Source organism: Moschus berezovskii, chromosome 22, assembly GCF_049115385.1.
Source record: "Moschus berezovskii isolate FMDL1 chromosome 22, NW_MosBer_1.0, whole genome shotgun sequence".
Lineage (NCBI taxonomy): Eukaryota > Metazoa > Chordata > Mammalia > Artiodactyla > Moschidae > Moschus > Moschus berezovskii.
In genome coordinates, this window is record NC_142481.1 from 24,256,693 (window position 1) to 24,274,798 (window position 18,106).

The 18,106-nt window shown below is 46.4% G+C and overlaps 1 protein-coding gene across 1 annotated transcript in view; it reads right to left on the bottom strand.

Annotated features, from left to right (window-relative positions):
- The window catches only part of PMFBP1 (polyamine modulated factor 1 binding protein 1), a 51,314-nt gene that overhangs the window by 4,000 nt on the left and 29,208 nt on the right, over positions 1–18,106 (bottom strand). The window contains exons 6-19 of the mRNA XM_088829981.1: positions 16,737–16,907; positions 15,892–16,002; positions 13,483–13,609; positions 13,230–13,387; positions 9,670–9,910; positions 7,355–7,544; positions 7,032–7,185; positions 6,157–6,324; positions 5,752–5,889; positions 3,310–3,474; positions 2,382–2,549; positions 1,872–2,039; positions 948–1,048; positions 383–457 (exon numbers count right to left, since the gene is read on the bottom strand). Coding sequence (XP_088686107.1) covers positions 383–457; positions 948–1,048; positions 1,872–2,039; positions 2,382–2,549; positions 3,310–3,474; positions 5,752–5,889; positions 6,157–6,324; positions 7,032–7,185; positions 7,355–7,544; positions 9,670–9,910; positions 13,230–13,387; positions 13,483–13,609; positions 15,892–16,002; positions 16,737–16,907 — 2,135 coding nt within the window. The remainder of the gene's footprint in view (positions 1–382; positions 458–947; positions 1,049–1,871; positions 2,040–2,381; positions 2,550–3,309; positions 3,475–5,751; positions 5,890–6,156; positions 6,325–7,031; positions 7,186–7,354; positions 7,545–9,669; positions 9,911–13,229; positions 13,388–13,482; positions 13,610–15,891; positions 16,003–16,736; positions 16,908–18,106) is intronic.

Genomic DNA, 18,106 nt, shown 5'->3' on the forward strand with positions numbered 1-18,106 from the left:
CTAGGTATGTTGCCTGAATTCCTCCGTTTCTATATCCATAAATGTGGATTATAAGTGCACTGCACGTGTGAGGTCTTATAAAGATTAAATCAGTGAATACATGTAAAGCTCTTAGAACAGCGCCTCATATATGGAAGCAACAAATACTAGTCGAGCTCTTGTTATGAAGATTAAAAGATGGTGTTCCTTTTATGAGGGGAGGACTGCTCCCCTTCTTAGTCGTTGGTGGGGGGACTGAGGCCCAAAGAGGTCAAGTGGTATGTCAAGAGGTCACACAAACACAGATTCAGGACTCAGGGTCCTTCTGCACACATCCTGGTTCCTTTGCTGACTCTTCTCCTTGGGGGCCAAGCTGCAGCTAGGGTGGCATGGGAAGACTTACTCCTTTTCACCAGTCAGCTTGGCGATATATTTGACCTGTTCCCGGAGCTTGTTTCCTAGTTTCTCATTGGCGATCCTATAATAAAATTCACAGAAGAGAAAGAGTTTCCCAGACCCCTGTGAGCAAGAGCGCAAGTTGGCTGAAAAGGACACTGGGTGTTCTTGGCAAGGCCTCTGCTGGGCCTAGAGCCCCGCTCCCGACTCGTTCCTCAGCCCCAGAGCTAAAGCCTTCTTTGCAACTGGCAGTGAAGAGGACTCTCTATACTTCAATGGAAAAACCACTGTGGTCCCAAGGGTGTTCAAGGGATCCAGGCAATGAAAGGCAGTAAAGTCCGTTGCCAGGCTGGGAAGAGGAAGTCTCCCTTCTGTCAGGGAACAGCTCCATTTCTGGGTGGATGGGAACCTGCCTGAAGGGTTGAGGCCCCTTCCTCTTATTCCTAACCTTCGGGCTAGGCTGAGACTGGATCGGCCTCCCAGGAGGGCTCTGGGTGTGTGTGTGACACTATTCTTTAGTACGTGTGTGCTTCCAGGCCTCAGAGCCTTCCCTTACCATTTTCCTCACTTACTTCTGCTCTTTTGCCCATTGCTCCATGTTGGACATGATCTGGTCATTCTCTCGGTGCGTCCTGCAGCTGTCTTTGGGCGCTGACCGCTGGGGCAGGCAGGGCTTTGGCGCAAGAAGTAAATGCGATAGTGAGAGGAGGGAGTGCAGGCCTATCACCTCCCCACTCCCAAATCAGGCCTCCTCTCTTCCTGGGAGAGGAGACACTGACTCTGCCGTCCAACCACGAGGCCGGAGTTGGAACTAATGCAGCAGGACTCCTCCTCCAGCAGTACACTGTCACAAAGGTGAGAGATACCACTGAGCAGATACCACTTATGCTAGAGACAGAGTAGGCTTGCACCTTTACAATAATGATTTTCAGGGTATCAAAGTGACTTATTCTTAAAAAAGCAGTATATTAAACCTTTTAAAAAACAGATGGCAGAAAAAATATCAGGTAGGAAGAGATTTTTTTTCCCCCTAATTTGAGCAAAGGCCTGTAGTTACCCCTAGATATGTGGCGGCCTCCTGCTACAGACTTCATTGCTCAGAGAGCTGGGCATGCCCACGGAGCTCTCAGCCGATTCTGAGGTGTCAGAAGGGGCTCACTCTGGAGGGGGACAGACGAGTGATTACCTAAGTCAGGGGGCTGCTAAGTCAGATGGCACTCTCACTCCTCTGGATTGGGACCTTTGTTCTGCTCAATATCTCTATCAATAAAGTCACAGGAAGATGGTCAGGTTGAGACAGCAGCTGTGGGCCTTGAACACCCAGACCCTGCTTTGGTACTGAATGGGGAAGATGTCCTTTCCTTGCTCCCAGGCACTCCCGCCCCCAGCCCCACCCAAGGGTGTCTGTCATCCCATCTGCGTTCCTGGGATGTTCTTGGGGGTGGACTGTGGATGTTCTTGGGGGAGGAAGTGATCGCAAGTCAAGGGGCACCCACCTCCTTCTCATCCGCCAGGAGGTTCTCTTTCAGGGCACACATTTCCTCCTTGAATGCCCTGAGCTGCTCCTCTTTAGCAGCCAGCATCTTGAGGTCGCACTGGTGCTGTTTCTGCCACTGCAGCACCTGGTTGCTCATATCCTCCAGTTTTTTGTCGAAGGCTTGCACCTGCTCGGGAGCGCATGGTGAGGAGGGAGACCCTGGCCTGCCACCCAGATCCTGAGTACCCCCAACAAAGCGGGAGGGACCTTTCTCTGGGAGATTCGTTGGGAGTATTTTATTTCCGGCGGCCAGCAGAGGGCGACCCTGCTCTGATTCGTTGCCACCTTCCAGAAACCTGGGGAGCCCAGCAAAAGGGAGGGAGCCCAGCATAAGGGAGGGAGCCCAGCAAAAGGGAGCGAGCCTGTTAATCAAAGGGTAGCTCAGAGCGAAGTGTACAGCTCTGAGCGCGAGAAGTGACCTTGGGCCCCTGGACAAGGACAGCAGCCCGAGCCTTCGGCTGCTCCTCACCTCTAGCTCACTCTGCTGCTGGAAGCCCTGCAGTTTTTTTAACTCCCCATTCAGCTTTTTCATCCTCTCTTCATAGGCAATGATTTCTTCTTCCAGCTGAAGTTTCCTGTCCTGGGCCTGTGTCAGGCTCCGCTGCAGATTCTTTGTCTCTGAGGTCGAATGATTGAGCTTTGATAAAGACAAAGATGTGGGGCGGGGGGTGGAGAGTGGCTGTCATTGTGCTTGGGCCCTCTCTGCCGAGACCTGTATGGGGAAGGGTTCTACTACTACCCCAGGGTGGCAGAGACACCCGGTCATGTTGCTTAGTGTCCCAGAGAGGGGCGAGAAGTGACAACGGTCAGTCTTCTGCGTCTCCCCTTTCGCTCTCCCATTTCCTCTCTTTCCAATTCTATGAACTGATCGGCCAGGGGTGATCAGCACAGGGGTAGGGCACAAACTTCCCTGAAAACCCAGGTATTGGGAAAACCTTGCTCTGGGTCACCCATGGGCAGAAAGACTTGCTCAATTTGGCCTCTGTCCCCTTCTTTCCCAAAGCCTTACTATGAAGAAGCAAGCCTTCTCTGGATAGACATCCCCGCCGATGCAAGGGCTTGCAGATGGCCTTGGTGACAGCCAGTCATGCAGGAAATCGACTCCTGCACCTCTCATGCTACTGGGGAAACTAAGGCATTAAACAGCCCTGGAATGGGTAGCACTGTTGGTAAAGACTCTGCCTGCCAATGCAGGAGACTTAGGAGACATGGGTTTGATCCCTGGGTTGGGAAGATTCCCTGGAGAAGGACATGGCAACCCACTCCAGTATTCTTGCCTAGAGAATCCCATGCACTTGAGAAATCTGGCATGCCACAGTCCATAGGGTCGCACAGAGTCAGATGTGACTGAAGTGACTTAGCGTACATCTCTTAGGAGATGAGAGGGTGTAGCCTACCTTCTCCAGGGCTTGTGTGAGGTCGTCCTGGCAGCAGGCTGATTTCCGGCATAACTCTTCATAGACGTCCTTACTGATCATGGTCTGGAGGTAGTGCTTCTCTTTCTCCCCAGCCTTGTCCAGCTGAATCTTCAGACTCGCTATGGTCTCCTTCTGAGAGGTTATCTTTAGGGTGGGGAACATCACTGTCAGGGCCATAGAGGCATTCTCTGTGTTCACAGAAGATAAACAAGCACCGGTCTCTCTCCTCTCTGCACCAGCTTGCCAAGCAGTCTGTGATCATGTTCACTTCCCCTCGCTGTTGTGAGAGGAAAAGCTGCTTTCTCAAGTCTTTTGCACTCCTCTCCCCAAATTTCCTTTCTATTAATAGTTAGCACATCCCCCCAATACAAGGAATATTGGAAGCACTGGGCCCTGATGTGGCAAGCACATGAAAAGTCTCTTTCACAGACTTCACAGCTTTGATGCATGCCAACCACGCATGCGTCCTACATTCGTAACTGGATGGTTTCTGTTCACAGCTAATTGTCTCCTGGTTAGAGCTAGGATGAGGGCTAACTGGAATTCAGTTCTAGGTTAGAAACACGATGCTGCATTTCATTTCTGCCTCAATTCCTGACATGATCCATTAGACCTAATGCACCACGAATGCAGGACTGTGCGTGCTTTCTTCATCACTGCGTCCCCATTACCCAGGGCTTAGGGCATGGCACACTAAATAGGTGCTCACTAAATATACCAAATGATTTGTTTGGACTGAATGAAACATTGCATTGGGCAATACTAGGGATGAATTGGACATGTAGTTCTGACACAGTGTGTTTAAAATCGAAATATGGACTACCGATGAAAGGAAATGCAGTTTAGAACACAAAACTAAGCCTCTTTCTACGGGTTGTTTCCAGTGATTCAAAAGGTCTATTATATGTGGGGCATGTGTTAAGAAAACGGAACGTGCTTACACACACCCAGACCCCTCTGGATTCCTATCAAAGGAATTCTGAAATTAGTGCTGCAGGTTGCATATTTACATAACTAACTTTCTTTTGGCAAATGTGATAACACGTGTATTAAGTCGCCTCAGTCATGTCTGACTCTTTGTGACCCCATGGATTGTAACCCACCAGGCTCCTCTGTCCATGGGATTCTCCAGGTAAGAATCCTGGAGTGGGTTGCCGTTCCCTCCTCCAGGGGATCTTCCCAACCCAGGGATTAAACCTTCGTCTTTTATGTCTCCTGCATTGGCAGGCAGGTTCTTTACCACTCGTGCCACTTGGGAAGCCCAAATGTGATAACAGGCCTATATTAAATATTTAGGCAGTATTCCTTATAGTGAGAGCAGTTCCTTGGGGATTTGCGTGATTCAGACCTCAAGTCTGGATCACACTAGAGGAGAGACAAAACTCCAGAAACATCAGTGCCTCAGACCTCTGCTGTTTAAGATGGCAGCCACTGGCCACATGAGACTATTGACATTTAAAGGAAACTAAAATTGGTGAATATTAAGCTTATAAATTCAGTTCCTCAGTCCTACTAAGCCATATTTCAATCACTCAATAGCCACATATGGCTAGTGCATGTAGTATCAAGTAACTCTAATATAGAATTTTTCCATCATCACAGAAAGTTCTACTGGGTAGTGCTATTCTTACACTTAGAATAGTCATAGTATTTTAAGGTGAATTTTTCTTTTTTTTAATTATGAAGGAATCAGAGCCGCTTGGTCTCTCATTTATAATTCAGGAGACCACCTAATAAAGATGCTGTGTTTTTTTCTTGGCCAGAAAGGTGGAGTACTGCCATTCATGATGAAGAGAAAAAAGAGGTTTGGTGTGACAGTCAGATGATCCTGGTTCAAACACTGCTCCATCCCATCACATACTAATTAGTCAGTTTAAGCCTCAGCCTTTCTCTCCTCTGTAAACCAGCAGAGGGAAGCCACGTCAAGGACTTAAGTAGACAGTCACTCAGTGATGACTGAATGTAAGTGTGGTGCCTCAAATACATTAGAAGCCAGTGGCTCCTTTCTGTTTTTAATTCATGTAATGAAATAGAACCACGTCCCCTTCCACCTCATTTTTTTTTTTGTGCTTTGGGACTATTTCTGGAAGTGTTCCCTAGCAAATTGCCCCCAAACAATGGGTTCCCCCAACTCTGGTCTAAAAGGCAACTCGGGAAGACTTGATGCCAAAGCACAGATGGTTTTGGGCTTCACCAGATATTAAGACCTTCCACAACTGGAAGAGATCCTTCTCCGCCAGCAGGTGGGTGATGGAGGCATACCCCACTTCAGGAGAGAAGTGGGGCCTCGCGCACCCCAGAATGCTCATGGACTGGGCAGTTAGTGGTATTTCTGTGATGCAGAAGAGCTGGGTGCCAACTTAAGGGTCAAGAGTCACAGAGCTCAAATTTCTCACCCCCTTGGGGTTTCTGTGTACTCACCTTATTAGTCAGCTCCTCGTTGACTTGCTGGGTGCTGTTTTGTTTGCAGACAGAGGTGTCCAGTTGTATAGTAAATTGCTTTACCTGTGATTTGAGGTTATCGTTCTCCTCCTCCACCTTTCTCAGATTCTCCTTGGACTGCTCCCAGATTAAGGAACAACAAGCAGAATAGAGGCGTTACTTCAGACACCTGAAGAAGCCCCTCCTTCTCTGCCTTCAGGCACAGCTGTGTTCCACCCCTGGTGTATCTCAGGCCTTCTCTCTCCCCGTCACGTGTCTTTCTCACCTTCCCTCCCTTCTCTCCTGAGGTCTGAGTACCCTCAGCCTCTATATCCCGCCAGGCCATGCAGGGCTCAGGTCCAACCCTGGGATTCTTAACCCTGACTCTTCCCAGATTATCCTCACCATCTTCTCTTTCCTTTTTCCTTCTAGTCGGAATGTCTCGAACTCTTGCTCCACTAACATCTGCTGATCTTTGCTCTTTTTCAGTTGCTCCTTTTTCTCCTCCAGCAATCTGGTTACCTCCTGAAGTTGTTCTTCTAGACTGCTTTTGCAGGAGGCTTGCTCCCTATTCTGAGAAAACAAACGCGGGGCTGAAAGTCAGTGTTAGACACCACATTTGGTTGGGGGGTTGGTGATGGAAACCCAACCCAGGCAACTGTTCACAGAAATGACTGAAATAAATATGAGGAGAACTCCTTGATTATTTAGCATGTATAATAAAAAATTCCTTCAGGTAGAGCAACATTTTTTTTGGTTCAATTAGATATACTTTCTATTTATAGATACAGGTCTCACTTATTTACCAAGTCTTTCTACATAAAAACCTCTTTGAAGAAATTTTTTAAAAGTCGTAGAAAAATACAAAAAGAATAATTCAAAGTTAAAAAAAATTAAATTGACTGAGAAGGAGAGCTTTTGAACCCTAGAAAAAGAAATAATATTGTCCTTTTGTTTTTGAGCTTAGCCCTTGAAAATGCTTATTTTTGGCCGTGGGAACTGGAGCTGACTGGCTGGCTTGGCAATTCTAACACAAATTTTGGACAAGTAGTTTGCAATGGACTGGTGGTAGCATCTTCCCAGATAAAGAACAATGCAAGTTTTTTGGCCTCGCCGTTGGCCTTGTGGAATCTCAGCTTCCGACCAGGGATTAAACCCAGTCCCTCAGCAGTGAGAGAGGGGAGTCCTAACCATTGGACTGCTGGGAAATTCCCAAGAGCTGTGTATTTAGTTTTAAACAGAGCCAGTGCTTGAGCTGGCCACCTGCTTGCCCTCCGTACCTGGTGTTGAATGTGGTTTATACGATCCAGCTGTTCATTCAGTTTTACATCTTGCTCGGCCAGTGTCTTCTGAAGCTGCCTCTTTTCCTTCTCTGAAATTTCAAGCTTTCTCGTGACCTCATAGAATTCTAATGTTAGTTCCTCTATCCGTTTCCTAAAACAAAATGGCAACAAACAAACAAACACAGGTGGCTGGACTTCAGGGTCCGTGGACTGTGGGCTAGCTGCAACAGGGCTTGCTACCCCACTCCTGGGCAGCAGCCCACGGTGCCCAGCTGGCTCATGGGGGACAGAGCCTCTGTCTGGAGGTAGGCCTGCGATACCTGCTGGGGGCGAGCTCCTCCTCAGCCGTCAAGGAATCCTTCTGCAACTTCTGAAGCTCCCTCTGGAGCTCCTGGATGGTCTCTGCCTTCTGCTTCTCCAGGCAAATACAGCTCTGCAGCTTCCTCTGGCAGTCCTCCAGGTTGTCTTTTGCCATAAAGGCCTCTTCTTTGTAGTCGGCTGCTTGCTGAGCTGCAGAAGACAGAAGACGACCCCTGGGGCGTGTCCACGTGTGAGAGGAGTATGTGTGAAGATTGGACTCTCAGATGAGACCAGTTTAAAAAGGTCTGCTCCTTCATGTTATGACTTACTTCAGTTTCCAATCTGTCCTCCTCTCTCTCTATTTCACCATCACTCCTGAAGAGCTTGGTTAAAGTATCTGTCTTTAACCTACCCACCAGCCATGAACTTCTTCTTAAGTTCATCAAATTGGTAGAAATTGCTCAGTAACTGTTTTGCGACTCACCCTGTCACTGGGGACAAATCCTGACCTCATGGAGTTTAGCTGTACCTGGTTCACCTGACGTAGAGAACACAGTAATGTTAAACTCACACTGACTATGAACTCAGGAAGCAAGATCAAGTGTGGATAAGTGGAGCCTGGGCCTTAGAAGAAGGAAGAGAAAGGTTGATTATTGGTGGGGGGGTAGAGGTGGATTGTTAGAGGAAAGGCACAGTGAAGGCAAGGGGGGGCATGTCTGAAGAGGATGGGAAGATACCAGTTTAACTGGAGAGTGAGAAGGAATGGTGGGAGACAGTTAAGTGCATGGACTCGAGGTGGGTTTTGAAGAATGTTGAAAGGCTGAGAGAAATATTTAGACATGATTTAGTGGGTTCTTAGCTGGATGGCATCACCGACTTGATGGACATGAGTTTGTGTGAACTCCGGGAGTTGGTGATGGACAGGGAGGCCTGGCGTGCTGTGATTCACGGGGTTGCAAAGAGTCGGACACGACTGAGCGACTGAACTGAACTGAACTGAGTGGGTTCTTGAGCAGGGACCTGCCATAAAAAGAGTGTGTTAGGAAAAGTGGAATGTCTTAGAAAGATTTCTCATAATATCCTTCTAGCCCACGTCCTTGTCTACACTGGGGGTGAAGGAAGAAGCACTCAAATAATTTGTTTACTGGAGTTTCTCAACACCAAATACCTCCCCACTTCCTGTTGTTTCTCCCATCATTTCTACGTTAAATATCACTCCTCTCTCCATTTTTTTTGGGGGGGGGGAGCTTGGAATACTGAAAGAAAGATGGTGTCACTATTATACACCCAGCAGAAGGGAGGAGGATTTTTTTTTAACAAGGAAGAGAGCAGGTTCAGCTTTGGGGATGTTGGGTTAGTCGGGAAGGTGGACAAGACTGACTAGGTGCCATGTCAGGGCTGGGGCTCCAGGCATTGGAGTTGCCTGCAGGGGAACGCGGCCACAAGGAGCAGAGGCGCTCACCAGCAGAGGGAGAGGAGAGACGGCGGACGGTGGGGTCTTAGAGATAGGTGACCAGGGCAGGAGGGAAACGCGGTGAGATATGTGGAAGAAAGGGTCAGCTCTGTGGAAGAATGAGGGACCTGTCATGTCTCCAAAGCTAAGAAACAGCCACTGAGGTGTGGGGGCCAATGGCACGGACACACACAGAGTTAGAGGAGGATGAGGAAGGACACAAGCTTTGAACTTTTTTTTTCCCCAAAGTTGATACATTGCTCACATAGCATTTATCCTTTTAAATTGCATAGTGCAGTGGTTTCTGGTAGACTCACAAAGTTGTGTGACCATGAGCATATAATTCCAGAACATTTTTTATCACCCCCAAACAACCCATATCCAAGGCAGGAAGTTACTAGTGACCTCTGAGAGAGCACTTTCAGCAGAGGGGCAAGAACATAACCCACACTCTAAGTGAATGTGTTTGGAGGCCAAGAAAGGAGAGAGTTAAAAAGCAGGGAAGGAAGAAGTGAGTGGTGTGACAAAGGTCCCAGAGAAGGTGGAGAGGAGTGTGGGGCAGAGTAACAGGGTGCAGAGCTCTGTGCTCCCGTGTGGAGGAAAGGAGAGGTTGCCGAGAAAACGTGGGCATGTGAGAGCAGCAGCCTGCTTTCCCAGCCGCAGCACCTGTTGTGTGGCCGGCACTTCAGAGGGAAGGGAAGGTGGGGGTGAGGAAGGGGCTTAGAGGGCGGTCCCAGCTGCTGTGAGGTGAGATGGGATCCTGAGGCGATCGGAGTGAGAACGTGGAGAGCGAGAGGGATGTGGCCATCTGGAGAGGGGAGGGGACTGCTCTGGTCCAGTGGGTTGGAGGCAGTGGGGACAGTGCTTGCCCGGGGGCCTCACCAGCCAGCCTCTGCTGCTGTTTGGCGTCTTCGAGACAGTCCTTCAGCTTCTTGATCTCCGCTCGCAGGTGCCCGTACTCGGCCTTGCACTTGTCCTGCCTCTCCTCCTGGATGGCGATTTCGAGTTCGTTTGTCAGGCACTGCTGCTTCTCCAGCTCCATCTCCTTTTTCACGAGGTTGTTCTGAACCTGTGCCAGTTCCTTCTCGAGCTCGTGCAGCATTTCGTCTTTCTCCTGGAGGAGCTGAAGAAAGTGAAGTGTTAATGCTATGGACGCCTGAAGAGAAGCAGGGTCAAGACAGCTAGAGAGTGCCTTGAGCCACCGTCTTCACTTGTCTGGATGTTGTAGGAGCCTCTGCCTGGGCTCCCTTCCTCCCCTCGGGCTATTCTCTGACAGAGAATAGCAGCCAGAGGTGGGCTTTTACAAATGCGAGCCAGATCTTGTTATGCTTCTGTTCAAAGCCTCCACTGGGTCCACCTCATGTGGAAAAACGCCAAAGTCCTTACAAAGACCTCCCGGGATGCTCACGATCTGGTACTTGGCTACCTGTCTGACTTTACCTCTTGCCACACCACACTTGCTCTGCTTCTCTGCTCACTCCGGCCTTGGGGTGCCAGCCCTTGCTATTGCCTCTGCCTGGAATATTCTTCAGGATCTCAGCCTGGGTGGCCCTCTTTCTTCATTCAAATTTCTGCCCAAATGTCACCTTATCAAAGAGGGCCTTCCCTGACTACCCTGGGTAAAACAGCCACCAAGTTGTTTTAGGAATTCATTAGTACCTAACATTTTGTTGTAAGTTTTGTTATTTGTTTGTTGTCTGTCTCTATAGACTAGAACGCAAGCTCCATGAAAGTAGGGATGGCACATGTTTTATTATATTCTTCATGCCTCGAAGAGTGCTTGGTGTATCATAGAAATTCAAAAATACCTGTTCATTGAACATATGAGTGAGTCAAAGAAGCTTATCCAGACTCCTCTCTTCTTGTTGTCATCTCTCCAAATATCTCCATTAAAAAATTAATTTATTTTTCACTGGAGGATAATTGCTTTACAATATTGGTTTCTGCCATACACCAATGTGATTCAGCCACCGATATACATATGTCCCCTCCTTGAACCTCCTTCCAACCTCCCACCCCATCCCACCCCACTAGGTTGTCACAGAGTGATGGTTTGAGCTCTCTGAGTCACCACAGCAAATCCCCACTGGCCATCTGTTTTACACACGGTAGTGTATGTGTGTCCATGTTCTCTCCCAATTCACCCCACCCTTTTCTTCCCCTCCTGTGTCTGAGTCTGTTCTCTGTGGCTGTGTCTCCACTCAGTTCAGTTCAGTCACTCAGTCGTGTTCGACTCTTTGTGACCCCATGCATTGCAGCTCTCCAGGCTTCCCGGTCCATCACCAACTCCCGGAGTTTGCTCAACCCATGTCCATTGAGTCAGTGATGCCTACCAACCATCTCATCCTCTGTCGTCCCCTTCTCCTCCTGCCTTCAATCTTTCCCAGCATCAGGGGAAAGCATCAGTCTTTTCCAAGGAGTCAGTTCTTTGCATCAGGTGGCCAAAGTATTGAAGTTTCAGCTTTGGCATCCTTCCAATGAATATTCAGGACTAATTTCTTTAGGATGGACTGGTTGGATCTCCTTGCAGTCCAAGGGACTCTCAAGAGTCTTCTCCAACACCTCAGTTCAAAAGCCTTCGGCACTCAGCTTTCTTTATAGTCCAACTCTCACATCCATACATGACTACTGGAAAAACCATAGCTTTGACTAGACAGACCTTTGTTGGCAAAGTAATGTCTCTGCTCTTTAATATGCTGTCAAGGTTGGTTGTAGCTTTTCTTCCAAGGAGCAAGTGTCTTTTAAGTTCATGGCTGCACTCACCATCGGCAGTGATTTTGGAGCTCCCCCAAATAAAGTCTCTCACTGTTTCCACTGTTTCCCCATCTATTTACCATGAAGTGATAGGACCGGATGCTATGATCTTATTTTTCTGACTGTTGAGTTTTAAGCAACTTTTTCACTTTCTTCTTTCACTTTCATCAAGAGGCTCTGTAGTTCTTCTTCACTTTCTGCCATAAGGGTGGTATCATCTGCATATCTGAGGTTATTGATATTTCTTCCAGCGATCTTGATTCCAGCTTGTGCTTCATCTAGCCCGGCATTTTGCATGATGTATTCTGCATATAAGTTAAATAAGCAGGGTGACTATATACAGCCTGACATACTCCTTTCCCTATTTGGAACCAGTCTGCTGTTCCATGTCCAGTTCTAACTGTTGCTTCTTGACCTGCATACAGATTTCTCAGGAGGTAGGTCAGGTGGTCTGGTATTCCCACCTCTTGAAGAATTTTCCACAGTTGTTGTGATCCACACAGTCAAAGGCTTTGGTGTAGTCAATAAAGCAGAAATAGTGTTTTTCTATAACTCTCTTGCTTTTTCAACGATCCAACGGATGTTGGCAATTCGATCTCTAGTTCCTCTGCCTTTTCTAAATCCAGCTTATACATCTGGAATTTCATGTTTCACATACTGCTGAAGACTGGCTTGGAGAATTTTGAGCATTACTTTGCTAGCATGTGAGATGAGTGGAATTGTGTGGTAGTTTGAACATTCTTTGGCATTGTCTATTTTTGGGATTGGAATGAAAACTGACCTTTTCCAGTCCTGTGGCCACTGCTGAGATTTCCAAATTTGCTGGCATATTGAGGGCAGCACTTTCACAGCATCATCTTTTAGGATTTGAAATAACAGCTGGAGTTCCATCACCTCCACTAGCTTTGTTCGTAGTGATACTTCCTAAGGCCCATTTGACTTCGCATTCCAGGAGATCTAGCTGTAGGTGAGTGATCACACCATCGTGATTATCTGGGTCGTGAAGACCTTTTTTGTACAATTCTTCTGTGTATTCTTGCCACCTCTTCTTAATATCTTCTGCTTCTGTTAGGTCCATACCATTTCTGTCCTTTATTGTGCCCATCTTTGCATGAACTGTTCCCTTGGTATCTCTAGTATTACTGAAGAGATCTCTAGTTTTTCCCATTCTGTTGTTTTCCTCTATTTCTTTGCATTGACCACCAAGGAAGGCTTTCTTTTCTCTCCTTGCTATTCTTTGGAACTCTGCATTCAAATGGGTATATCTTTCCTTTGCGTCTCCACTGCTACCTTGCAAATAGGTTCATCAGTACCATCTCTCTAGATTCCATGTATATGCATTGCCCAGAGTGCCTGTGTACTTAGGCACTCAGTCATGTAGACTCTTTACGACCCTCTAGACTGTAGCCTGCCAGGCTCCTCAGTCTATGGGATTCTCCAGGCAAGAATACTGGAGTGTGCCACAAGAAGTTTCAAGGAAGAGCTTAGAATTCCAGCCCGCCCCCCGCCTTTCCCGTGGCCCCCCATCCCCCTGGCCCCCCATGTCCTTCCCCGTGTCTAAAGCACCGCAATCTCATTGCGCATGCGTAGGTGCTCTCCAAGCAACACGGATGGCAGAGCCCGCTCCCGCCAGGCCTAGTCTGGCACCTGCCATCTGGCGGTTTCCATCAGGGAGCTCCTCGCTTTACCTTGTCTTTCTTCAAACCAAGCTTCTGGGTCTCGGTGAACTGCGTCTGCAGCTCCTGCAGCCGCCGCTGCATGATGATGACCTCCTTATCCTTCCTCTCCACGTGGGCAGATGTCTCCTCCCGCAGCCCGTGCAGGTCCAGCTCTAGCTTCATCATGTCTACAGAGGGAGGAGACAGGGTGCTTCTTGCTCAGAGGGGCGCTCCGCCTTCCGGGGCTCCCCTCACCCGCCTCGGCCGCCGGCCCACGGTTTACCCTTCATGATGTTTTTCTTCTGCTCTGACACGGACTCTAGCTCCATGCGCAGATCCTTCACGAGGTTCTGATACTCCTCCACGTGCAGGCACTGGCTGTCTTTCTGCTCCTGCAAGTGCTTCAGTATCTGGGCAGACGCAAGAAGAGCGGGGCGGGGTGAGGACCTGCGGGGAGAATGCTCCCTAGAAGGCCGAGGGTCCGGACAGGCCAACCCGGAGGGACCCAACGCAGAAGAGTAGTTGTGGGGGGCCGGGGGGCCGGGGGGCGCATGGGGAGCGATCCGTGATCGCTCATGGATATGGGTCTCTTTTTGGAGTGATGAAAATGTTCTGAAATTAGTGGTGATGTTGCCCAACTTTGTGAATATACTAAAAACCACGGATTGTACACTTTAAATGGTGAGTTTACTGGTATGTTTGGAGAAGGAAAGGGCAACCCACTGCAGTATTCTTGCCTGGAGAGTTCCATGGACAGAGGAGCCCGGTGGGCTACAGTCCGTGGGGTCACAAAGAGTCAGATACGACTGGGTGACTAACACTTTTCTTGTATGTAATTACATCTCAATTAAAAAATAAAGAATAAAAAAAAAGGAAGGATATGGCCGACTTCACCTGCTCACACAGAATGCTGCTGCTGCTAAGTCGCTTCAGTCGTGTCCGACTCTGTGCGACCCCATAGACGGCAGCCCACCAGGCTCTGCCGTCCCTGGGCTTCTCCAGGCAAGAACACTGGAGTGGATCGCCGTTTCCTTCTCCAGTGCATGAAAGTGAAAAGTGAATGTGCATAAAAGCCACCCCCTTCCTTCTTGCCATACTCAGTGTCATTCATGAAGCACCACTGTGTGCCAGGCACTGTCCTGGGTGCCGCAAACACCACCGACACCAATTCTTACCCCAGGGGGCCGACCTTCTGGTGGGGTGAGACAAAGAAAGAGCATAAAGCAGTGACTTACAGAAAACATGAAAAGCTGGTAAGTGCTATGGAAGAAACGGGTCAGCAAAAGGGGAATGGAGATGTACGGGGTGGAGGTGAGGTGTGCTGCAACTTTAAATCGGTTGGATAGGTTAGCCTCAGTGAGGTGGTGACCAAGGAGGGACAGTTAGTTGTCTGGGCATGATGGGATGCTGGGGAGGCAGTTTATGTGATTTCAGAGTTGACAGTGATGGTGGGCTGCACAATGAGGACCCTGCAGAAATGCAGGGCAGTCTCCGTATGACCTAGGAGAGGGCCCCGTAGGGCCAACCGATGGAAGAGAGGTGGCTGGCCCTAAGTGAGATGTGAGTAGTTTCAGTCCTGAAAGAATATTTACATAATGGCTTTGGGTAGGATATATAAAACGGTATGGGAAACTGGATTCTGTTTCTTGAAGAAATCTGTACCTTTAAAAAAAATGGAGTGTTAAAGAATTTGTGTTTAGTAGATATAGATTTTCAGTTTTGCAAGATGAGAACGTTCTAGAGATTGATTGCACAATAATGTGAATATACTTAACGCAACTAACTGCACATTTAAAAATGATTAGGTGGTCAATTTAATGTCACGATTTTTTTCCCATTATGAAGCATTAACAAGTGAGGGAGGAATGAAGACATTTCTCAAACATGGAGTGTATGAGATCTTTCTATATGTCAGGATATGAATAACATGGGACTGACCTTTAAAATATATGTTGACAGATGTACAAGGAGAAATTCCAAAGTTCATCAGACTCTATGGAGATAGAAAGTCCTGGGAAAAGATGCATCTCTGTTCCCCAACTAGGGGATCCCTTGGAGAGCTAAAGTGTGTTGACTCTCTCTGCCACTTCCCTTTACCACTACAGTATTCATCATCGGCATGGCCTCATGTGGCTGGCTTTATTTTACGTCTCAAATTCAGGCATGACTGATTTCAGATCTCTAGAAGGGACCCTCACTTTGTTTTCATTACTGTATTGGTTGGTCAAGTCTTAGGATTTGTTTATATGGCTTAAATGCTTTTTCATTATTTGAATCAACTTTTGAGATGGCTCTGAATTTTGAAAACGTAAGAGTTTTTGAAAAGGGAGTGAATTTGAATTAATAATCTTCCCTAAATTTGTTGCTTTTCAATTTCAGCCAGAAACCAGAAGGCAGAATGATTCTTTTGAATCTAGCAAGACAACAGGAGTCTCTGTCTTTTTTAGCTATACCTTTTGGACATGAATGAAGAGATAGGTGCAATGCCAAACTACAATTTCAAAATCTAATCATTCCAGACACATTCCTTGGGTACATTATATACAGTATCCTTATTGCAGGGCTGAACAAAGTGAGGCTAATATAGAATAAAATATAAAATGTAGTATAAAAATTTTAACATGAAGGAGAACCCAGAATCAAACCCAACTTGGTCCATCCCATCAGGCACAAATAGGCAAATTTCTCCCACCTTTTTGATGTCTTCACAATCTTCTGAGGAACTAGGGGGGTGTCGGTGGGTGGCTGTATAGGAAGCAAAGTCTGCTTGTAATTTTATCAAAGCCTCTTCACGCTCCAGAACCTGCAACGCAGCACAAATCAGTTACGCTGGATCATCAACGCAGTGGCTTATTACTAGTGCTAACTTTTCAAGGGTTCCTTTGTCAGCCCAAGTTTATTACAGAATTGTGTAATTCATATTATATAAACTAGGGAGAAAGAATTATGTTTTCAGTCTTATATCAAGGCTCACTAAGGCACAGACAGTGGTTTTTCTCGAGTCCATCAATGGCCACACTTTTGACCCCCTCTTGATCCTGTGAAAAAACTGTCTTTCAGGAACCAGTCCCTGGTGCCAAAAAGGTTGGGGATCACTGATATATTATGATCAAAGACTTTAAAAAATAAAAGCTGGATTGGACTCTACACAGGATTCTGAAACTTTTTCTCAATAATATACCACAAATATCCTTCCATGCAGCCCTTGCAGATCTACTTAATCCTTTCCCTTGGCATATTATTATTCCATAAAATGGATGTCTCTTTAATAATTTCTTTTAATCTCTTTAACTGTTTCCTTGCTGATGGACTCCTTGGTTGTTGAGTGAAATTTTAAGTCTCTTTAGAAGCTCAGAGTTAGTGTGAGTTGGGGATGCACACCGAGGACAATATGAACAAGAGGCAGGGGCATGTATATGTAGGACATGTGAGGAGTGCTGGCAAAGAGACGACTTCAGGTGATTCTTTCCCCTCCTCCCTTTACTCAAGACTTTATTTTGGGTCTCTTGGGAAAATGTTCTAGAAGGAGACACTTACCAAAGCGTTACTGCAGGCTAGCTTATTTCGAAGTTCCTGTATCAGATCATCCTGTTCAGAGACCTTTTGCCAGACTTCAGATAATCGTTTCAGGGTCTCCTGATGCTCTTGAATCATGCAGGGAGAAGTGTATATACGCACGTTTGAATGATCACCCTTGTTCTCGGGATCCTGGAATATTTAAAAGTGATAGGTTGATTTTGAGCCAATTTTGGAGTCAATTTCAGAATGCCACGAGCATGAACAGTCTCTAGACCAATATTCTAAAAGTTCATGTTCACATATCTGATTCATATATGTGAATCAGATCTTCCAGAACAAAAGAAAAAAAATTAAAAAGTGCACATACAATAAAAAGTTCAAATGGTTCACAAGAGAAAACACTGAAAAGTAAATCTTGACCCTCCGTGACCCAGGTCCCCTTTTCCATGATGGTCTATATTGCCAGTTTTTTGTATATCCTTCTGGGGATAGTTTATGCATATTTATATATCATTTATATATATGCGTGTAACCCCTTACTCTTTCCCTACCCAAGTGAAAGTCTTCTGCATCCTATTCTAAACATTTATTTAGGATATTTTCCATATTGTTATTTGTAAATCTATCTTATTCTTCTTTTAAAAATGAATTTCAAACTGCACAAGTAATACACACACACAAATATATATAAAATCTTTACAGAACACTGTAGGGACTTTCCTGTTGGTCCATTAAGAATCTACTTTTCAATGCAGGGGACTCAAGAGTCAACCTCTGGTTGGAGAACTAAGATTCCACATACCAAGGGGCAAGTAAACTTGCATGCCACAACTGGAGAGAAATCCATGTGCTGCAAAAGGAGCCTGCATGCTGCAGCTAAGACCTGACAGCCAAACAAAAACAAAAAGAAGCAAACGCCAAACTGCCCCACCCCAAACCTCTAAAATGAAAAACACTGTAATATTACAGGCAAGTCTAAATTTCTCTTTGACCACCACCTCTAATCCCATACTTATTGCACTCTCCAGAGATGATAACTTGTGCATATCTTTCTAGAACTTTATCTACACATTTACATACATACAAATGAATATTGTAGAATACAGATATTATTTTCACTTTTTGAAACATAAATTTTTTCTTAACAAGATGTTTTAGAAATTTATCCATGTTGGTATACGTGCCTCTATCTTGGCTCTTTTAAATATGTTTATCTAGTTTCCTATTGATGGGAATATATGCTGTTTCCAAGTTTTTTTCTAAAATGAAGCTGAAATGAATATTTTTGCACATAAATCTTTGAGTAGCTATTCTAGTTTATGTGTAGATTAAATTTGTAGATGTATTATAGGAATCTATCTAAACAGGGTCTATTTAAAACTTTGATA